The following is a 21,646-nucleotide window of genomic DNA, read 5'->3' on the forward strand; positions in this document are numbered from 1 at the left end:
AAGGATACATACACAAAGGTAATCTAAGCAGCATTACCAAATAAGGGGGGAGACAGAACCCCAACTGGTTATCTCTTGTCACCCATGGAAACTTCCAGTTCCAGGAATAGGTTACATCTAATCAAGACAGCGGGACTGATGCTTGCATGAACTCACAGAGACCCCACGCACGAGAGCAGGCACAAGCTCACACACATAACCTAGAAGCAGTCTCCAGTTGGTAACCATTTGCAAATGGGAAACCTAGGTTTGTCTCACGGAGTCTAACTGGATATACGAACTACGCTTCACAGCAGGCTGTGTCTTACAGTGTTTTGCCAGGGCTTCTCGGGGTTTTTGTTTTGTCTTGTTTTAACCTTTCATGTCCTCTGAGTATGGCTTCTGGTCTTATGTTTTTTTTTTCCTGTGGTTGAAAACATGTTGGTCTCCTTAAATTCTCGTGTTTCTTAAGCTTCCTCTTTGGTTCTTTTTCTTTTGTTTGTTTTGTCCTACTCTGGTTTATTTGTTTACTATTATTATTATCACCATCATGAATTACTTAGATGCCTGCTTGTATTCTAAGGAGTGAGAGAAGGAAAGTGGATTTGGGTGGTTGGGGAAGTGAGGAGGGTCTGGGAGGAGTTGGAGTATGGGGAGGGAAACCATAACCAGGAGATATTGTGTGAAAAAAAAATCTATTTTCAATAAAAAAAAACCTATTTCTTGAATGAACAGTATATTGGTTAGCAAGTTTTTTTCTGAGGGGACAGAAAATCCTAGTGGTTATTGTCTGAGAGTGACTCTCTCATGGCTGTCCTGCAGGGGGCAGACTGACACAGACGGGCACTCGGCTTAATCCGGCAAGTTCTACCACTTTTTGCTATAATTTTGATTTAATTAATATTATCAGCATTATTGTTGCTGTTATTTATATCCCCACAACACTCTCTCCTCCCTCCTCTCCTCCTAGTTTTCCCTCCCATCTCTTCTTCCTTCTCCATTTCTCTTCAGAAAGGGGCAGGTCTCCCATGAATATCAACCAAACATGGCGTATCAAGTTCCAGTAAGACTAGACACCTCCCCTTGTATTATGGCCGAACAAGGCAACCCAGTATGAGAAAAAGGGTCCCAAAAGCAGGCAAAAGAATCAGAGACAGCTCTCTCCTCCCAACCCCCTAACCCCCCAACCCCTGCCTCTATTCTTCGGAGTCCCACAGAAGACCAAGCTACACAAACGTAACATATAAACAGAGGGCCTAGCGAGGACCCATGCTGACACCCCAGTTGCCAGTTTAGTCTCTGTGAGCCACAAGCCCAGGTTAGTTGATTCTGTGGGTTTACTACTCTGTGGCTCTGGTTTTCTTCTTTTAATCTGCAGAATAAGCGCACCAGCAGCATGTAATTCATAGTGGTGTATAAAGTATTGTATGTAAAGACAGTAGAGCTATGAGCACTACGTAGGCTTTGAGATACTTTACTCTTTAGCAATCTCCAACATGTTCCCCTTCTTCCGTGCGTGTATGTGTGTGTGTGCGTTGTGTGTGTGTGTGCGTGTAGTGCTATTTACTGGAACATGGGGAAAAGGTTCTCCCTCCTCTAGGTAACCATTAATTGTCATTGGCCCTCCAGGAGCCTTCCATGCCCTCCTACCTTATGCATTTTTTTTTTAACGATATGAAGAGAAGTGATTGGGTTAGCAAGACGGTAAAGATGGAATGCTAAGTGAGCCTGAGAAAGGTTTGTATGAGGAAACGTGCTTTATTAGTAGAAGCAATGAAGAAACAGGGTTTAAAAAAAATCACTTTAATGATAATGATGCTGGCTATTGTTACCAGGGTAACAACTCACAGAGCTATTATCCGCACTGTAAAAGAACCTTTTTATTTGCCTGAATTAATTGTCGTCTCTAAGGATCGTTGCCCTCATCGGCTAACCTAGGTTTAGTCCTGGAAGCTCCGTACAATTTAATCTAGGCCCAGAATGTTTTCAGCCTCTGAGGCTTGCGGCCGAATAAACTCACTGTTTCTTGTTCTTTCTGATCTCTAGCTGGCTGTTTCAACTCAGCTGTTCTGGCTTGAACTCCTCTCCCAGCTGACTCAATCACTGAATTGCTCTGCTTGGCCTCGAACTCCAGCAATCTTTTCTAATCTTCTGGCTCCTTCTGTCTTTACCTGTGTCTAGCTTGTTCTCTCTTCAGTCTGTCCCGGCAAACCTCTCCCGGTATACTTGTCTACTCTCAACTGTTCTCCACAAATTCAACTGTTTTCCTGTGCTGTACTCTCTCTCTCCTTGAAGTAGCTTCCTTTCCCTCTCTCTTCTCTGGAGAGTTGGGCATATTCCATTCTGTCAAATCTTTCACTGGTGCATCATTTTTTTTTCTGCCATTCAATTAGACATCCCTTTCAAACATGAGGGCTTCCTTCTACAAGCTAATTTTACCTTCATTATTTGGGATTAAAGGTGAGCACCAAAGGTGTGTCTGAATTCCAGTCAGAGGGATTAAAGGTGTATGGTAAGGCATGAGCCACACACTAACTTGAAACAGGTTCAAATACCCAGTAACATCTCTGGGGAGGGGAGCCACAAAAAATACTTGTAATCAGAAAGAAATACTTGAAATTTTGTAACTTGTAATCAGGAAGAAATATTTGAAATTTTGTAACCACCTAGGATTTCATGTGCCATATTGAACTCTTTCTTCTTTGAGGCAGGACTTTAGGCCAACTGTGCCATTACTGGAGCACCGATTTATATAAAGTTATTCGTGTGTGCACATACATGCTCCACAGCACATATGGAAGCGAGAGGACTGCACTCGGTAGTCAGCATTTTTTCTCACTGTTTTGGGAGCAGGGTTTCTCTGACTATTTCTGCTGCTTTTCTCCTGGGTAGTTTTACTTGTCACCATTACCTCCCATCCTGTAGTACTGCTGGGGCTGTAGATTCAGGTGGAGCCACCGCAGTCGTCTTTTTCAAGTGGATGCTGGCTATAGACTACGAACCTGAGGCCACCATGGCTGCACAGAAAGCAGTTTGCCTGTTGAGCCATCTCTCAGGAATTTGACTTCAACTTCTTCGGATAATTTATCCTTAACCTTTGACTAACTTTGTATCTTTGGGCAATGCAAGACTGACTTTTTTTTTGGTTTGGAAAGACACTTCACTGGGGACAGGGCAGGATGAGATGGGGTGGGCGGGTCCTACTCTGTATCTTCGAGGGAGGTAGAACCGGAAGTCCTGCCACTTCCATTCAGGTTGTCAGGTCGGTTATCCGGTCGGTTATCCTGTTTGCTGGCATGTCTGTGAGGCAAGGAAAAGATGCTCTTAAGTCTGGAATGGTCCGTTCATGTCACTAGATCTCAGGGAAAAGGTGTGTGACTCACTTTAATGACTTCCTGCCAGTATTCTTGATCTTTTTTTTTTTTTTTTAAGATTTATTTATTATGTATACAGAATTGTGCCTCCATGTACGCCAGAAGAGGGCACCAGATCTCATAGATGGTTATGAGCCACCGTGTGGTTGCTGGGAATTGAACTCAGGACAGGACCTCTGGACGAGTCAGTGCTCTTAACTTCTGAGCCATCTTTCCAGCCCCACCCTACCCCGCCTGGTTTTTCCAAAAACTGGTTTATTTGAAAAACAAAATATAGATCTTTGCATGTTCAGTTTTGTCCTAGTGAAATATTAGGGATCAAAGCCAGGGTCCCCACACCTGACAAATACTCTACCACTGAGTTCCAGGTAGGATATCTAGGTAAGTCTGACACAGTTGGAGATGTGGCTCAGTGCTAGGACACTTGCCCAGTATGTGTGCAAGACCCGGATCGAATCTCCAGCCCTGCCAAAATAAAAAAAGTAACAAAACAGCAACAAAAGCTATTTCATAAATTATATAGCTTGGTCTTTGAACACACTGAGAGTTTACCGTCTTAAGAATCAAACTGCTGTCACCAAGAGCAAGCTTTAGCCCCTATGGGAATTCACAGAGCTGAGTGGCAACTGGTACCCTGGGGACCTTAACTAAGGCGTGCAACCTTTGTCTCCCGAAGAGTAGTTTCTGTTAGGCGAATCAGCCTGGGGTTTCCTCCTCTATCCCTGACCTGACCTTACCAGTTTACCTCTTAACTTCATTAGCCATCTTTGTTGATACAGCTCAAACCCTTAGGGTTGCATGCCATCTTCCCTGCCTCCTTTCAGTATAGCTTCTCACTATGTTTTAGTTCCTTTTCTATTACTTTGAAGAGATACCATGGCCAAGGCAACCTATGAAAGAAAGCATTTAATTTGGCTCGTGTACAGTTTCTGAGGGTGAGTCTATGACTGCCGCAGTGGGGAGCATGGTAGCAGGCATGGCTCTGGAGAAGTAGCTGAGAGCTTATATGTTGAGACAATAACAACAAGTCAGAGAACAAGGGAGCTAACTGGGAATGATGTGCGTTTTTTAAACCTCAGCCCACTTCCAGTAACATACTTTTTCCAACAAGGCCACCCCTCTTAATCCTTCCCAAACAGTTCCACCTACTGCAGAAATTCAAACATGTGAGCCTATGTGGGTCATTCTCATTCACACCTAACCACATCAGTTCCTAACTTTTGGTAGTTTATTATATCCACCAACTTGCAATCATAGAAAGGTAACTACTTACATAAGTGAGAACACACACCACAGACCCTTGTACTGGTGGTTGTACCAGAGTAGTATTAGCATATAATTGTTTGAAAATATGTTTTTGTTGTCATTTTGAGACAGGGTCTCTCACTATGTAGCTCTGGCTGTCATTGAAGTCACTATGTAGACCAGCCTGGCCTTGAACTCACAGAGATCTGCTTGTTTCTGCCTCCTGAATGCAGGGATTGTGGGATTAAAGGCATTCACTACACAGTTTAATGTTATGCTTTATAAAGATTAAAAAAATGTGGTGGTGTATGGTGGTAAATGGCTTAAATCCCAGCTCTCAGGAGGCAGAGGCAGGCAGCTAGAGGGTAGCCTGGTCTACAAAGGAAGTTCCAGGACAGCCAGTGTTCTGTTATACAGAGAAACCCCACTTGGAGAAATAAAATAACAACAACATAAATGTGTATATATGTCTGTTGGCACTAGTTTGTTTGTTTGTTTTTTGCTATTTTATTGGGTTCTTATTCCTCTATCTCTGTCCTAATTCCCCAACACTAGGCAGGAGGAAAAGGTTAGAGGGGGTGGAGTATAGACCTCTTTAGACTACTTCCTATAATTCATACTGTAGTGCTACACTGATTTTTTTTCCAGATGGGTTATGTCGACATGACAATTACTATTCACCAATTAATTACCGGCTGAGCACTGGCAATGGGACAGGAATGTGTACACTCATAATTTATGGACTCCTCTGAATAATCCGTCCAAGAAAACCTTGGTGACTCTACATGTCACATGTGTTTTCTCATAGCATTTAGGACAAAAAAAATGGAGTGCAATTAATGCATTTAGACTTAAATTGTATAAATGATAAATTTATCTAGAATAATTCAAGCCATTTACTTGTCAGTTTACGACCCAAAAACCATATTGCCTGGTAATGGACCTCATTAGTAAACATCTACTCTTTTTAAAAATTTTATTTATTTTTATTAAAGACACACACTACCAGGCCAGACAAACACCATTTACCGTGCTGTATTCACTAAACATTGCAATGTCACTGCTTACATATTTTTTATTAATACGTCCTTTTCATAGCTCAAAAAAGATATTACAGATTATTCAGCAAAACATCTAAATCAAAACATCACCTCTACAGAAATAGCCAGTGTGTAGACTTTATTACATAGGCACGTTCTTTTTGAAGTTAACTGGTTTGACACCAAATGAGCCACAACAGTGCGAGAAGTCACACTGAGTGTGGCTGGGTGACAAATGAAGGGAAATACAAGCCTCAGCTCCATCAAGGCATTCGCTGAAATTCATGTGGACGTCAGGAAAATGGAGGGTGTGGAGGGATGTTCCTCCATCAGTCCTTATCTCAAACACTGATCCTGATTAACCTCCAGTTTCTGTTGGCAAGTGACCATAAAAGGATAAAGGAATGATGGCTGAGGGGAAGAGGGAATCATGACACTTCATGCACCGTTCCTGAAAAACCCTTAAACCCAACAGACTGACGTTGGGAGCTGAGGGCTCGTCTGTGTTCACTGAACTGGTGCTGTTGAGCCTCCCTCTGAACACATGGACATGAGCAATGGTGGTGCTTAAGGCTTTAGCCACAGGGTGGTTAGTGTCCACAGTGAGAACTGGGGCTTCATCTGAGGCAGAAAGAACATGGGAATGAACCAGGAGGATGCTGGAATTCCATCTGACCAGTTAGTACTGAGCTACTCTGAGTAAGTATAATCCCCCCAAAAGAAACTAAAAGCATATTCAAACACACCACACAGAGAAGCTACAAAGAAAAAAAAAAAGTACACTTTTATGTACAGTGACTGGCCTTTTCTCTTACTTGCTTTGCTAGAATTGCAGATGGCTCCAGATAAACTTCGGTTTCCCCCTCTCCTATGGTCTTTCTCACAAAAGATTATCTATAGATTCCAGGCTGTTCCAGTGTCCTACATATTAGCATCTTTAATGTGGAGGGTTGGGCTTACTCACTGAGGTATTCACACCTCAGTATCCTCTTGGGAGACCGACCTTTGACCTTCATATTCAGCTGGTATTCCAAAGTCAACAGCAGAACAGAGGACTGGGGGCTTTGGTGCATTTCCATCATCTGAGTAGTGGGGAGGGGAGGGGACTGAGCAGGAGAAAGATAAACTAGCTGATCTCCTCAACTTTTCTGCTTTAAACTTCTTGGTTCTTAAGCATAGGAATCATATTGACACAGAATATCAACAAAATGTGGCAGGAAAAGATATTTTGTGAAACAACCCATAAAACCATTGCTGGGAAAACAAACAAGCAAGCAAACAATCCCAAGGAAAAAAAAAGTCCAGTGCACTCTCTTTTGTCTCTGGAAACCAAGATGATAACAGATCAGTTAGAATAGTAACTTTCCCCTTGCTTGTGCTCTTTAAACAGTCCCAGAAAGGCCAACTTTGCTTCATAAAGCCATCAGAGCATGACTACTGCTGTCTCCTGCATCTTAGTGCTGTCTCTTGCCCACAGGGACGCTGGCTGCTGACACTACTTCAAACAGCACTTGAGCAATCCCGGCAGAGCAAGGACCTCTGCTGTCTAGGCCCCTTCTTTCCTATAGCTTCTGGCTTTTAAGAGACAGGTTATACTAAATTTCCGTGGCCAATGCTGTAAAATTTCCAACTCTTTTCATACTGAAGTTATTTTCTTTAGTTTGTTGTTTAGCAGCTTCTCGTTACGTCCGGTTTTTATGTGCATCTTTCCAGGTTCTGAAGAACATGGTGCTAATGAAATTTTCTACCTTTATGGTTTGTCACTGCAGGCTGATAGATGCATGCTCCCCGACCCCCCTTTCAACTCTTAAAGCTCAGAACTGGACTTTCATTAGCAAACTGGCTAAGGCACACTACAAGAAACAGAAAGCTTCCATGCTCTTGCTTAGGCGACCATGGGGATATTACTAACACATGCACTGGCTCCTACACTTATGATTTGCCCTCCTGGCTCTTGCTTAGGTGACCCTGGGGATATTACTAACACATGCATTGGTTCCTACACTTACAATTTGTCCTCCTGTATTGCCTTCACTCTTAATTCCTTTATACACGATGATGAGTGAGGATAATTAAAGCCAATCTCATCTCCAAAGAGCATAATTAAATGTAGTGACTTGAAGGGAACTGGCAAACCCACAGTGGTTTAGAATACACTCATCAGAACCACAGAGGCAATATACTGACCAATGTTATATAAAATGTCACCATGGTAGTGGTGCAGTGTCAGTACAAGAGTCAACTACTAGGTGGTATATTTTTACTGTTTTTTTTTTCTTTTTGGTTAACTTTGATTGGATTCTCTATCACATTGTAATCTAATCACAATCTCAATTTCAGAAATGTTAGGATTAATTTGAATCAACCAAGAGATAAATTTACCACCTTTTACCAAGGGAGTTTATGCAAGTATACTGGATGGCAGTGCTTCCTACTCATAGCAATTCCCAAGACATTTAAGGCGGAGAAAACACCTCAGCTCATTCTCTTGTTTTTCTACCCTTAAACTGATGGTAAAAATATAAACCAGCTTTGAAGTCACAATTTCACCTGTGAGCTCCAGTCTTCTGGTCTCAGACTCCCATCTCCCGAGAGGACCAGACATGCAAAAGACCTGACTCAGCAGGACTGGCTACACACTACATCAGATGTGAGCATCTTCCACGAGTCACTGTCACGGGCGAGGCAGAGGCTCATAGGTCTGTTTTGATTGGCAGCAATAAAATTGAATCAATAGTGTTAACTGTGGACAGCACCTATGCCCCCCACACCTCTGAGGATAGAGTAGAAGTGTTTCTTGATATGAATAAGGGACACTGAAGGTCAGACTCAGCAACACAGTAAGAGCCACCATCCTGACACTCGGAGGACACTGGAATCAGGAATCAAAGCAGAGAAAAACTATTATTTAAGTCCTCCAGAAAATAAACTCAGCTTGCTAGCAGAGGATAAGTGGTCTAGGAGTCAAAGTGTCAATAATTTCCATGTATTAATTTAGAAGTATTTAAAGTAGCTGAGCCCTGCTGTGGCATTTGAATCACAATGAATAAAATAGGCCCTCGGTCTTCACATGTCACATTTCTCAGGAGCACAGCTTCTAGGGACATAAACTCCTGATCCCAACTATGTTTCTAAATAGAGATCAGTCTCACTTTAAATAAGAAGTCTTTTAAAATTAAATTAAGGAACACTCGTGAGGTTAAGTCCTCACAGTAAAAGTGGGGAGGTCTCAGGTAGCCGAGGAAGCTGTGCAGGTTAGCAGCCCAACCAGGGCTAAGCCAGGGAAGACCTTCACCCATCCAGCCAACTCCCCAGCCTGTTGGTCATCTGAGACTCTCAAGACCTTTAGTGGAAATGACACGGGCTTCATTGACCAAGTTCTTGAGAACTCCACTGCCCTCCAACAGCATGAGAGAGAGAGAGAGAGAAAGAGAGAGAGAGAGAGAGAGAGAGAGAGAGAGAGAGAGAGAGAGAGAGAGAGAGAGAGAGAGAAAGGCTGTTTGGAGCTAGACAGCCTCATCCCCATTAAGACCATTTGAAAAAGAACTTTCCTGCTGTCTTCCCCACTCCAATGTGACAATCCCTTCCACAGCACCCGGGAAGGGTGGCTAGGGTGGCTATGCTATCTTGGGCACTTGTTGCAGCAGGAAATCTTACTTGACCCTTTCTTCTCTAAAACACTTCTTTCCTAGAAGATTCTTTTGTGTTTTTTAAAGATTTATTTATTTATTATATACAAGTACACTGTAGCTGTCTTCAGACACACCAGAAGAGGGCATTAGATTTCTTTACAGATGGTTGTGAGCCACCATGTGGTTGCTGGGATTTGAACTCAGGACCTCTGGAAGGGCAGTCAGTGCTCTTAACCACAGAGCCATCTCTCCAGCCCTAGAAGATTCTTAGACTGAACAAACATCTGTCATCTGTAAAGTTCTCTTCTGTTCCTATTTCTTTTTGTCTTTGAAATTATGCAAAACAAAGCTAACTCCTCTTCCTTTTTATAGCTCAGCAAAATCCTTGAACTGATTATTGGCCATTACTTCATTTTCCAACTTTCCTGCACTCCCTTCCCAGACGTACCCTCTGTTCTGCAGGAGAGCTGCCTCCCCCCCTCCTTATGTAGCCAGGGTTTTCACAACCCTGGTCATCTGCCGGTGGATACACGATCAACTTATTAATGTCTCCCCTAAAATACAGTAGCTATACTTGAATGTAACCCTCAATTCAGCCGTGTGCTGGCCAGCGCATCACGCACAGCTGTTAAAGACCTACCACCACAGATGTAAGGCATTAGTGTTGTGATTACCATGATCTATTCCTGGTTCAAAACATTTCTATATGGACTGCTATAATGTCAAGTCTCCCTAGTTCTTATCAATACTCGTGTGTGTGTGTGTATTGAGGGTTCCATTTGAAAAATTCAAAATACAGATCTTCTCATCTAAGCCTATGCAGCTTGTCCTTTGCGTTTCAATCTAATGTTTAGAGAGTTAAACATATGATTCAAAACACTGCAATGATTTCTAATGCCCAAGTCAGGACATAGCTCCCAAATACGAGCTGTTAAAGCAAACTTGAATCACTTAGTCCCAAACTGCAGGCACTTTCTATTTATTTCCACATATTCCCCAAGTATGATAAAATATGAATTCTGTCCCCCCACTTTTTTCTTCATGAGAGCAATCACAGGGTACAAATAAGCAGGGGTCAGGGGAGCAGGGGGCGGGTGGGAACATGTAAGGGAAAAGGAGGCCGGCTGAGTCTTGGAATCAGGGTTTCATGTTCATGATACTGGCTTTCTCCAGCTCTACACTGGAGCCTTTTGGTTTTGTTTTGAATTTTTCCAGACAGGGTTTCTCTCTGCAGCCCTGGCTGACCTGGAACTCACTCTGTAGGCCAGGCTGAACTCGAACTCAGAGATCTACCTGCCTCTGCCTCCCAAGTGCTGGGATTAAAGGTATGCGTCAACACCCCCTGGTACCTTTTGAACTTTCTCAATACTGTAACTACCAACCTTCGAATTCGGGGGTAAAGCTCATTCAAACTCAGCTTTTACAAGGATCTTTTTAGCTTCAATTTCCTCTATATTTTGAGGGAAGAGATGTGTAACAGTCATTGTGTATGAGGTATAAAAAGAACTTCCAAGCATCTCTTTTACGTACAAGGAATTACAGCCAGGCCTGTATTTTTCAGGAATTAAAAGTGACCAGTGAGAATCTGGCATATTTTATGATTGAAACTGTCTTCTGAACTGAATATAAGTTTATATTTAATGCCCTCTTTCCTTCACGGGAAGAAAAATAAGTTCAGCTCAACAGACTGTGAATCTAATCCAGTCTATTTGTAGAACTAAGCTCCAAAACCTCAATTTGAAAATATTGGATAGGGCTGTTCCCATCATGCATCATGATTTAGGACAACCAATGAAGAAGGAGAAGTCGAAAGAGTATTTTTAATCTTGAACAATTGGAAAACCTCTACTGCAGAATGCCAACATTAAAAAAAAAAAAAAAAAAAAGATATCTAGAAAAGTAGGCTCTAGGAAATGGCTTTGGAATTTCTTAGAACCTTGTCTAGAGGGAGCACTAGATAGAAATGGATTCTTAATAAGCGTCAAGGCTACTTTTTCCAGAAACTTACAAGTGACATGTGAGCATTGGGGGCAAATTGTGTCAACACTGATGTTGGAGGTTCTTTTTAGGTTTCTACTAGTCACCACAAACCATATACCAGCGCCATGATGCAAGCAGAAAAGAGACAAGGAAGATCAACACATAGTAAACTCCAGAAGCCAGGCGCGCCGTGTGCTTCACGCATGCTCAGTGTCAAGGAGCCTACGGAAAGCAGCCCCCTCAGGATTTCCTGTGACCCACAGTAAGTGCACACAGGAAACAGAAGTAGGCTGCTCCTGATGTGGAGCAGCCACAGCAGGTGTTGACTTAAACTTGAGTTATTCGGGGAGTCACCCGGTTGTGAGCTGGCGGTCCTCAGTTCCTTGAGAGGGGGCCCCTGTCACTGTACCCCACATTCCTTTGGGTTTTCCAAGTCCTTTCCCTCAAAGTCTGGCTTCAAACTCTTTTTTCGTTCAATTTCCACCTGCCAAAAGAAAAGACGGAGAAAATATCAGGACTAAGAGGAAGGGGGAGGAGAAGCGCATGACAAATGAGCCAAGTGAACCGCCGGGAGGTCCCTTGGAGTTGCTTGGAATTTATTTCTTGGATGTTCCGGGCAGCTGCTGCGGAGGAGCACCTAGTCCTGAGTCCTCCAGGGTCCCCGTGGAGGTGTGGGTTCCCTCTTCTTCACGGTCCAGCTGGGAAATCCTTATTCATTCTTTGTCTTGCAGAGTTGCTCGAATACTACCTTTGCTGCCCACTCAGGAGGGAGGCCGAGCTTCCTCTGAATATATCCGCTGTCCCTGCCTCCACTATTCCATGGTTCACGGGATAAGAGCAAGATCTACTTGATTTTATCCAGTAGGGTGGGATTCCAGTAGGCAACAGACAACGGTTTATAGAATGACTAAAATTCCTTTGTAGTTGATCACTTAAGTCCCTCTAATTACTTAATTAAAAAAAAAAACTGTCTCTAAGCTAGTAAGTATTGGGACATTTATTGTTTTATTCTATCTCCTGCAAAATACTGTCAAGAAGTTGCTCTTTGGGCTGGAGAGATGGCTCAGTGGTTAAGAGCACTGACTGCTCTTCCAGAGGTCCTGAGTTTAACTCTCGGCAATCACATGGTGGCTCACAACCATTGTAATGGGATCTGATGCCCTCTTCTGGTGTGTCTGACAGCTACAGTGTACTCGCATACATAAAATAAATCTTTAAAAAAGGGGAAAAAGCTGCTCTTTGAAAGTAACAAGCCTTGAGCTAGAGAGATGGCTCAGTGGTTATGAGCGCTCACTTAATGTTCTTCTGGGCCTGGGTTCAGTTCCCAGCACCCACATGGTGGCTCACCACTTCGCATGCATGTGCTACACAGACACTCACGCAGACAAAATATCCACACACGTTAAATATGTAAATAAAATCATTTGAAAGGTCACACACCCCGACTAAAGCCTCTAGTAACTTAGAAAGAGACTCTTCGCACTTAGGAATCCCATAGCTTGGGTTGCTTCTCACTGAACGCAATGTTTAGCCTCTCCCTTTAGAGGCAACTGAAGACAACTGACAGTCCATGGGTGTGGGGAACTGCTAGCTTTTCCCTGGCCACAAGATGGAGCATTCGTTCTTCTTGGTAGTTAAACAGCTGTAGATGATACAACTAAGAAAATATTTAAAGGAATAATAAAATTATATAAACCTGTGGGAATCATTATATGTACGAAATGATCAAATGGCTTTGTTTTACGGCGATCTGCCTATAATCTAAGCACTCACAGGCAGGAAAACAGAACTGGAAGCTAGACTGAGCTACGGGGTGGGCGTGGGGGATCCTGTCTTCAACCCCCTTAGCCCCCCAATAAAACCAGCTCTCCAGCTTTGTCTGCAAACACCCTCTACCCACATTCTCGATCCCGTTATCACCGTGAAAGGGTTTGGCTTTAAGTTTTCACTCTTCCTGCCCAGAGCCTCTGCTGTGTTCTGACGCACAACTCCTGTAGACGAAATGCTTGCTTCAGCCTATCATGTTCCCAGTAATCCCCCCACCCCCCCAAAATTCCCAAGATCACACCAAAACAGGAACCGTGTCACAGATGGGAAACAAGTATGGCTTGGTTCCACCGTTCTTTCTGTTGTTATTTATGACATCAGGTATTACATTCTCATCAGCCCCTTAACTTTTTTGACTAGACTCTCTCTCATGCCCATGAGAGGTTATTTCATTAAAGTCGGATCGGATTCGTCCACAGCACTGAATGTAAAGTGCTTTTGATTTAAGAAGCATTTGCTGGAAGGAATATGGGGGAGGGGTGGGGTGAACAAATGGACTAGGCAGCCCGGAACCCTCCCGAGGCTACCTTGTAGCTGTAGTGTGCAGAATAATTGACCCACTTCCTGACGTCAGGCTTATCCTCCACAGAGATGGACCTCACGGCTGCTTTGGAGGCAGAAGTCGTGGGCATGCTGAACTCGACGTTTACATAGTTGGCAAATCTGGAAGGCACTTCCCGGTCAGAGCCAAGTTCAAGGTGGCAAAAGAAACAGTGTGGGTGGCCAGAAGCTGTAACAGAAAGAAAGCAACCAGAGGTTGACTTCTTTGAGGAGGAAATTACAGAGGAAAAGAGGCTAAAGGACCAGGCTGATCACAATGGAGGGCTTCAGGCTCTGCACCCGGTGCTTGCTGAGGGTTCCGTGATGAACCTCCCTAGGCTGATCCTTCTGTCCAGTGCCTCCTGATAACTGCAGCCTGGAATACTGGCATAAAACCTACAGTCTGTGGAGGCTGGACAGATGGCTCAGTGGTTAAGAACAGTGGCTGTTCTTCCAGGGGACCTAGTTTCTGTTCTTAGCACCCACATGGCAGCTCCAGTTCCAGCGGAGTCGACACCTTCACACAGACATACAAGCAGGCAAAACGCCAATGCATGTGAAAAGGAAGATAAAGAAATAAACAAGAAATGCTGAGGTGATTAAACATCAATTGTAAAAATGAAACAAACAAACAAAAAACAACTGGAAAAAAACCCACAGTGTGAGAAACCGCCTTTTACGACTGTTTACGGGGGCTGTGTGGACCCAGCACAGGCCCAGCACGAAAACCAAGAAAGAGGCTTGAGAGGGGAGGACTAGAGCTGAGGTTAGATCAGCACTTGGCACTAATAAAACATCAGCGACAGCTGCCCGGAGCGAACCCCCTCCTTTACAAGATGAATTCTCCTAAGAGCGGTTTATATTTTCAGAGATGCCCTGGGCATGTTTCTGTGGGTGGTTGATGTATGGAACTGACAGACTTACAGACAGCACACATTAAACAGGGACACAGTGCACTGCACCGATCATCTGATCTGTCCAACCACTGCCTTAAGGTGGCCGGGGGTCCTGAGGGTAAAGATTGCTGGCACGGGTCGGAGTGAAAGCGTTAGGGCTGTGACTCTGGACTGTTACCTCATTGTCTGAGTCATAACTTCATGGTCCCCACACTCGGAGACCAGGTTGCAGGCTGACACCGTGGCGCTGGGAAGCCAAAGATGACTACAGATACACTGTGGTCTGGCTTTGACTGACAGGATAACCCTTTCAACAATTTCAATTTCCTCTATTGCTCTGGGCAGGATTTTTCAATCTCGGAGAATGAGGAGACACACACACCCTCTCTCCAAGGAAATCGCTCCAGAGTGAGGTATTTGTTTTTCATAAGATGGAGCATAATTTAATGGTTATTTCTAAAGAGTAAGGCTAGGATATCTAACCAAAAAATTTGCACCGCCTTTTAGGAAAGGAACCAAATATATATATATATACACATACATACATATATATAAACTTGATGGTATTGCAAAACGCATCTGTCTAATCTATTGTGCTGGGCACCACAGACTAATTGCTGAGCTGCTGTTTGTCATCGCTACTAAAACTGTGCTTCACACTTAAAAGCATTACCCAGTTTTGTTCTGAATGAGCTAGGTACTAAAAACCCTATCTCATAAATGAGGAAAATTAGATTTCCCCGACAGGGTTAGGTCAATTGCATGAGGTCACGCTACTATTAAGCAGCAGCGCGAAGAATAACATTCAGATTTCACTGACTCCAGACCGGGTCCTACACACTTGGTACACTGCTTTGGAATCTGTTCACTGCAGTGTGGAAGGCCTCTTAACTCAGATAGGGACTCGGGCGTGTGTGTGTAGTGTGTGTGTGTGTGTGCTTTCTAATTAGCTTTCTTAGACATTTCGGTCTAGATTATCAAGAAATGGTTTCTCTTTTTAAAAGGTGACTCCCTTCTCTGACTGTCTCAAAGTGTACTCACAGGAGCTCTGAAAGCCAAATCCTGACCCGGGTTCCTAGCTTCAGCTATAGAATGTGTGGTGGACAGTTGGGGGCAAAACCATCTTAAAACTTGAATAATTCAATTCATGGTTATAGACATAAGTACATCTATATATTAATGGGTCTTTCTTGATGAAGCTTAGCATTAAAATTCAGATCGATGTTACCATTCAGATTGATGTCTCCTTTAATCCCAGCAAGAAATTATCAGCTGGCACAACTTTAATCCCAGCACTTGAGAGGCAGAGACGGGGAATCTCTGGGTTCGAGGCCAGCCTGGTCTACAGAGTTCCAGGACAGCCAGGGCTGCACAGAGAAACCCCATTCCGACCCCCCAAAGAAGATTTCAGTAATGTAATAATGAGTGAACACACAAGCAGCCTGTCACTCGACCTCCTGAGCATTCTCTGCTGGGAAGCATTAAAGAAATGTTTGCTGAATAACTGTTTGCTGTCTCCCTGCCCTCTGTCCATGGTCCCTTTCTTTGGTTACTTGTCAAACTGAGCAAAGTTGCCCTGGGACTAAAAGTGATGACAAAAAAAAAATTGTTTCCGTGGCTGTACCGAGGAGGCGGCCATTAGTTTCTGTGACTAGCACTGTTTCGGAGCTACCTCTTCTGACATCTGATGTTGTTCAATGACCTGCTCATACCGGAGATCTCTACTCCCACCACATTTAAGGTCAGCCCTACATCAAATCCTCCGCACAGTACCTTTGAGTATTTTAAGCCATTTTTGATATTATTTGCACAGGTTGGGAAACTACAGACCTTTGTTTCCAGGGTATATATTATTTGAGGCGTGTATCTATTCGGCTTTATATACTAAGAAGACCTGTGGTATTAAGAAGAGACCCTCGTATGTGTTTTTGTGACTTCAGGTGAGTGCTTGCACAGTTCTCACCTCCCCAGGGCTTTTGTGCCACAGGAGAATCCAGGGCTTCTGGTTTCCATTGTCAAGTAACACGGGCCCCAGTGACAGAGGAACAAGTTTATAGGCACCAGGAGGGCCCAGTGCTGAGCCTGAAAGAGACTGTTTTAAAAACCAGTGAAGACAAACACCAAACCCAGTCACTACTGTGGATGCCAAGAAGTGCTGGCTGACAGGAGCCTGTGATAGATGTCTCCTGAGAGGCTCTGCCAGAGCCTGACAAATACAGAGGCAGATGCTCCCAGCCAACCATTGGGCTGAGCATAGGGACCCTAATGGAGGAGTTAGAGAAAGGACTGAAGGAACTGAAGGGGTTTTCAAACTCACAGGAAGAACAACAATATCAACCAACCAGACCTCCCAGAGCTCCCAGGAAATAAACCACCAACCAATGAGCACACATGGAGGGAGCCATGGCTCCAGCGCATATGTATCAGAGGATGGCATTATCTGGCATCAATAGGAGAAGAAGCCATTGTTTCTGTGAAGGCTCGATGCCCCAGTGTAGGGGAATGCCAGGGCAGTGAGGTGGGAGGGGGAGCACCCTCATAAAAGCAGGGGAAGGGGGGTGGGATAGGGGGAATAATATTTGAAATGTAAATACATAAGATATCCAATAATTAAAAAAGAAAAAAGAAAGAAAGAAACCAGTGTAGAAGCAGAGGGTGGCTGCCCCAGCCTCCAGCACAGAGGTCTGATTGTCACTTCAGCTTGTACTGGCACACCCAGTGTCTGACACAGAATGCCTACTCACGGGTGTTTGCCTACTCCCAGGCAGCCTCAAGAGTTGCTTAGGCTCTCTTGCTATCTGTTCAAATTCCATTTAAGATTTGATAATGCAGCCAATCCACACTTGTAGCAGAACACCCTGAACACACTGCAACAGTTTAGCAGTGGAAGTACAAGAAAGCACAGCAGTTTCAAGACAGTATTTCTTTTTTTTTCTTTTTTTTTCTCTGACTAGCTAATCCACTTTCCTTAACAGATGGGCACAGTTTATTGCAGACAAGAGGAGAAGTGGTTTAAGGGCTTGTGGGATCACAGGCTTTTTGCGGGCCACTGAGGTCACTTAGACATACTCCAAAAACAAAGCTGTTACTGCTGTCTTGCTTTGTTAGTCAAGAAATCTTGCTAGTAACTGCCTTCTGGGTTCTCCCGGACACCATAGCACAGCCTCTGGCTGTAAGCAGGACAGCTAGGCTGGGAAGTTTGTTTGTTTAAATCAAACATTCCTTTCTTTACTTTCTGTCAGCTGGACCTTCAGCCCTTTGGACCTTGATATTCTGGTTATTTAATCTCTTTTCCATCGAGAGTCCCAAAACCAAACTCTGGGTCCGAGATGTTCTGACCGACAATGGCTGGTTGTGGCAGGCTCAGTTCTCACAAATCCTGTGCATGACTGGATATAAACGGGCCCTTTCACCTTCATTAAGGGGATCGTCAGAAAGATTCCTCTTCAGAACTCACACGTTCGGGAATCTGGGACTGAATTGCTTCTAGCACTACTACTAATAATTGCTTCTAGTGCTAATACTTCAATGAGTTCCAGAAGAGCAAGACTTCAACAGAACTTGGTGGGTGAATAACTAAAATGAGTACACAGGTACCTGAATTTGATGTCATGTAAAAGAACCAAATGTGGTGAAGCCTGTAGATGATCTCAGAGCTGGGGACAGGCTGGAGACATGGTCCAGAGGCTGAGTGCACTGGCTGCTCTTACGGGGAACCTGGGTTTTATTCCTACCACCCACATGGTAAAACACAAGCCTCTGTGATTTTGGTTCCGTGGGATCCGAAACCTTTTTTGGGCCCCTGTAGGCAATGTATGCACATGGTGCACAGACATACACGTGGCCCCAAAGCCCATACATACAATAGTAAAATAACTAAAACAACAAAATGCACAAACCACCAGAAGGAAAACAAAGACAGGTGGATCACTCGGGCTCACTGGATAGCCAATCGAGCTGAACTGGCAAATTGTATTTCAGGCCAACTCGGGCTCACTGGATAGCCAATCGAGCTGAGCTGGCAAGTTGTATTTCAGGCCAGCAAGAGAATCCTTCTCCCAAACAGGATGACCAGCATCCTAGGAATGACATCTGATGACAGTCTCTACACATATATGCACACACACACACACACACACACACACACACACACACACACACACACACACTCCACACAGGAACATGAACACACCCATGCAATTCAGAAGCTGCCCTACACAGCTATTTAGCTGCTCAGCCGAGTAGTCTAATAAATACACTTATGGGAGATGAGAACGGTAAGGCCGGGAACAGACAGTGTATCCTCTTGGTTATCACTACAGGCGGACTTTTCTAGTCTCCCTTTCTCCCCTTTCCAGTACCACCGCTACCATACAACATAACCAAATGCTGCACACAGGCCTATTAGGCTACAGAAGGTTGACCCCGCCTCAGTCTCAGTGGTTGTACCCAGAGATGAGAGTCCCTACCTACCTGAGTTCTTGTCTGGCAGCCGATTTATCCTCCACACAATGGAGTTAAAGGCGTGCTCATACTTGGCCGTTCCCAGAGTCACTCTCATGGTGGGCTCAGAGCCAGAGACACTGGCAGAGCCAAAACTTGCCCCCCGGTTCACTTTGGCTTTCAAAGACTTTTCCCCTAGAACGCTCTCCCTACGGAAGTTTTTCACCCACTCGCTGGGCACTGGGTAGCGAACCATTACGTTCTCACAGGGAACCTGAGTGAGAGGGTCACGGTTAGAAGAGAAGCCGGGAGACATCCTCAGCCAGCTCTGCATCTCCACTTCTGCCCCGTTAATGCTCGCTGCGGTCCTGAGCGTGAAGGGTAAGGTCTTCTCGGCAAATACCGTCCTAAACCTCATTAGCTCGAACCGGCATGCGTCCAGAGGGTTGAACAGAATAACCCGGGAACTGTTAAACACATCCTCATCCACACACCCGTGGAAACGGCACTCATGGAGCTTGATCCACTTTGTGGTGGTGGTGGGCATGATGTCCTGCCGGGAGACGATTTCGTTCCCTTTGATAAGGATGTCGTTGAGGCCCAAGCGGCACTCGGCAAGCCCAGAGAGGAAACTCAGTATGTGGATCCGTGTCAAGACGTGGTGCTGTAGGATCTGGTTGTCGCCTTTGCTTACTGTGCCGGAGAATTCGTCTCGGACGTCCACCGTGATCTCCTCTTCGAGGTAGTTTAAGCCAACTGTGCTCAGGTCCATTGACAGCACTGGTAAATCCATGAGACGGTCCTGAACCGCATGAATGAAGCTCAGGAAGTCGTCGTAGTTGGTGGTGCCCAGTTTAATTACCTGTTCCCTTTCCGCTGCGTGGGCCACAGCAGGTTTGGGCTGGTATTTCTTCTTCTCCTTGTAAGTGACCCGGTCTATCCTCAAGCTGTGGATCCTCCCATTCTCATCGTAGTTCTGGAGACGGGGTTCCGACACCTCATGGCAGATCTCCAGCTTGAATTCCCGGAATGGTTTTTCTAGGCCTTGCTCGTAATACAGCTGCAGGTAACCACTGTCTGTCAGTTTGATGTAGATTGGTCCCCAGTGCCTAGAGGACATGATGTTTTTCTTCTCGGGGATTCTCAGCATCATTGGCCATCCATCCCTGGGCTGAGCTTGCGCCGAGGCAGGTGAGGGAGCGTCCAGTTCAATGGAGGCCGTGGGGTCATCATCGGGCAGGGCTGTATTGCCAACGGGATCAGGATCATCAATTTGGAGTTGCTTAAGCTTTTCTATAGCGTCAGGGTGGTGCTGGTTTTTGCCTGAATCATCAAAACTGATGGCATCCTGGTAGACGACAACCAGAGAATCTCTTTGGCTTTTGTCTGTGGTGCTGGAAGTGGAACTGTTTTGGGAGCGCCGTTCCTGCTCTTCAAAGAAAGCACTGAATGGGTTGATAGGGGAGGGCTGCACGTCCTGTAGAGTCTCATTCAGGAAAGGATTGGTGGCCCTCCAGGGTGGGGCCTCCATTACAGAAGGTGGGCGGTTGAGGGAGGAAATGTTCAGCTTCTGAACTTTGGATAAGTTCATCAATGTGCTCTTGGGACGGTCCCTCTTAAATGACCCAGTTGGGTTGAAAGGTACATCTGGGATGGCAGTTGCAACAGATGGGGTATTTGGCTTCTTCGGAGAGGGGACTGGTGGCGAAGGGCAGCTGACTTCATTGTCTTCAAAAGTGACCCAGCTGGGGAAACGAGCTGTGGTCACTGGTGGGACGGCGGGATGGCCATTCATGGCTGGACTGCCTGTCCACCAACGGATGGCCTCCATTTCTACTTCTTCATCTTCCTGGAGGGAGGAGGAATTGTCTGAAAGGAAAAGGGAAAGACATAAGGAACTGCTCTGGAGGACCTCAGAGTTACAGGGAACTGAAATTGGGGAGGCAAAGGTTTCTAGAATTTTATCTAGAACCCAGTGAATTCCCAAGCAGTGTAGAGGGTGCACAAAATTGCAGGTGGCAGCTGGAGGTGCCACCACATTAAAGGCAGTAAGAACACAATGGCTCTGTCAAAGCAGATGCACTCATGTGTGAAACAGATGGTTTCTGCACGTAGCTCTAAGGTGTGTGTTCTTAATTTATAAACGTTGAAATGACTCTCCTATGTAAAATGATATTAAAAAAAGTACTTACCTTAAAATAATTATGGCCAAAATGTGATCAATATGTATGGATGACAAAATGTTGAGCACCCTTAATTTGCATGTAATAAATTCATACACATGAACATGGTACAAGAATGGAGTCATGAGAGGAAAAATCTGAGTGCTTGGTGAGAAAACTCCAAGAAAACAAGACAAGAGTCTTATGACCTCAGTTTTCCCAAAGCATGGACTTGTCCTTGGGATGTGAATTTGTGCTCTTCCCAGGCGTAGGCATCTATGGAAAAAGATATTTCTGCCACATGTGTCGTGTCCTTATGGCTCGAGCTCATGAGAACTTTACTCATGTGACCTCTCCTAACCCTCAAGTCTGTATACAAATTGTCTGATGCTCCAAGTAAAGTTGGCTATTACATGAGACTTTAGTCCACCTCAATTTCAGGCTCTATTCTCCTAGGCCACACTGCCTTTAGCGCAGCAAACCCGGGACATTAGTGGAATAATAGCAGGTGTTACAATGTTTCCAAGT

The 21,646-nt window shown here is 44.7% G+C and overlaps 1 protein-coding gene across 1 annotated transcript in view; it reads right to left on the minus strand.

Annotated features, from left to right (window-relative positions):
• Positions 1 to 5,604: 5,604 nt before the first annotated feature.
• STON2 (stonin 2) overlaps positions 5,605 to 21,646 on the minus strand; it is a 132,789-nt gene continuing 116,747 nt past the window's right edge. Inside the window, exons 5-7 of the mRNA XM_080916057.1 lie at positions 18,987 to 20,825; positions 13,605 to 13,807; positions 5,605 to 11,734 (exon numbers count right to left, since the gene is read on the minus strand). Coding sequence (XP_080772183.1) covers positions 11,651 to 11,734; positions 13,605 to 13,807; positions 18,987 to 20,825 — 2,126 coding nt within the window. The 3' untranslated portion in view covers positions 5,605 to 11,650. The remainder of the gene's footprint in view (positions 11,735 to 13,604; positions 13,808 to 18,986; positions 20,826 to 21,646) is intronic.

This window comes from Micromys minutus (genome assembly GCF_963924665.1).
Source record: "Micromys minutus genome assembly, chromosome: 1".
Classification (NCBI taxonomy): domain Eukaryota; kingdom Metazoa; phylum Chordata; class Mammalia; order Rodentia; family Muridae; genus Micromys; species Micromys minutus.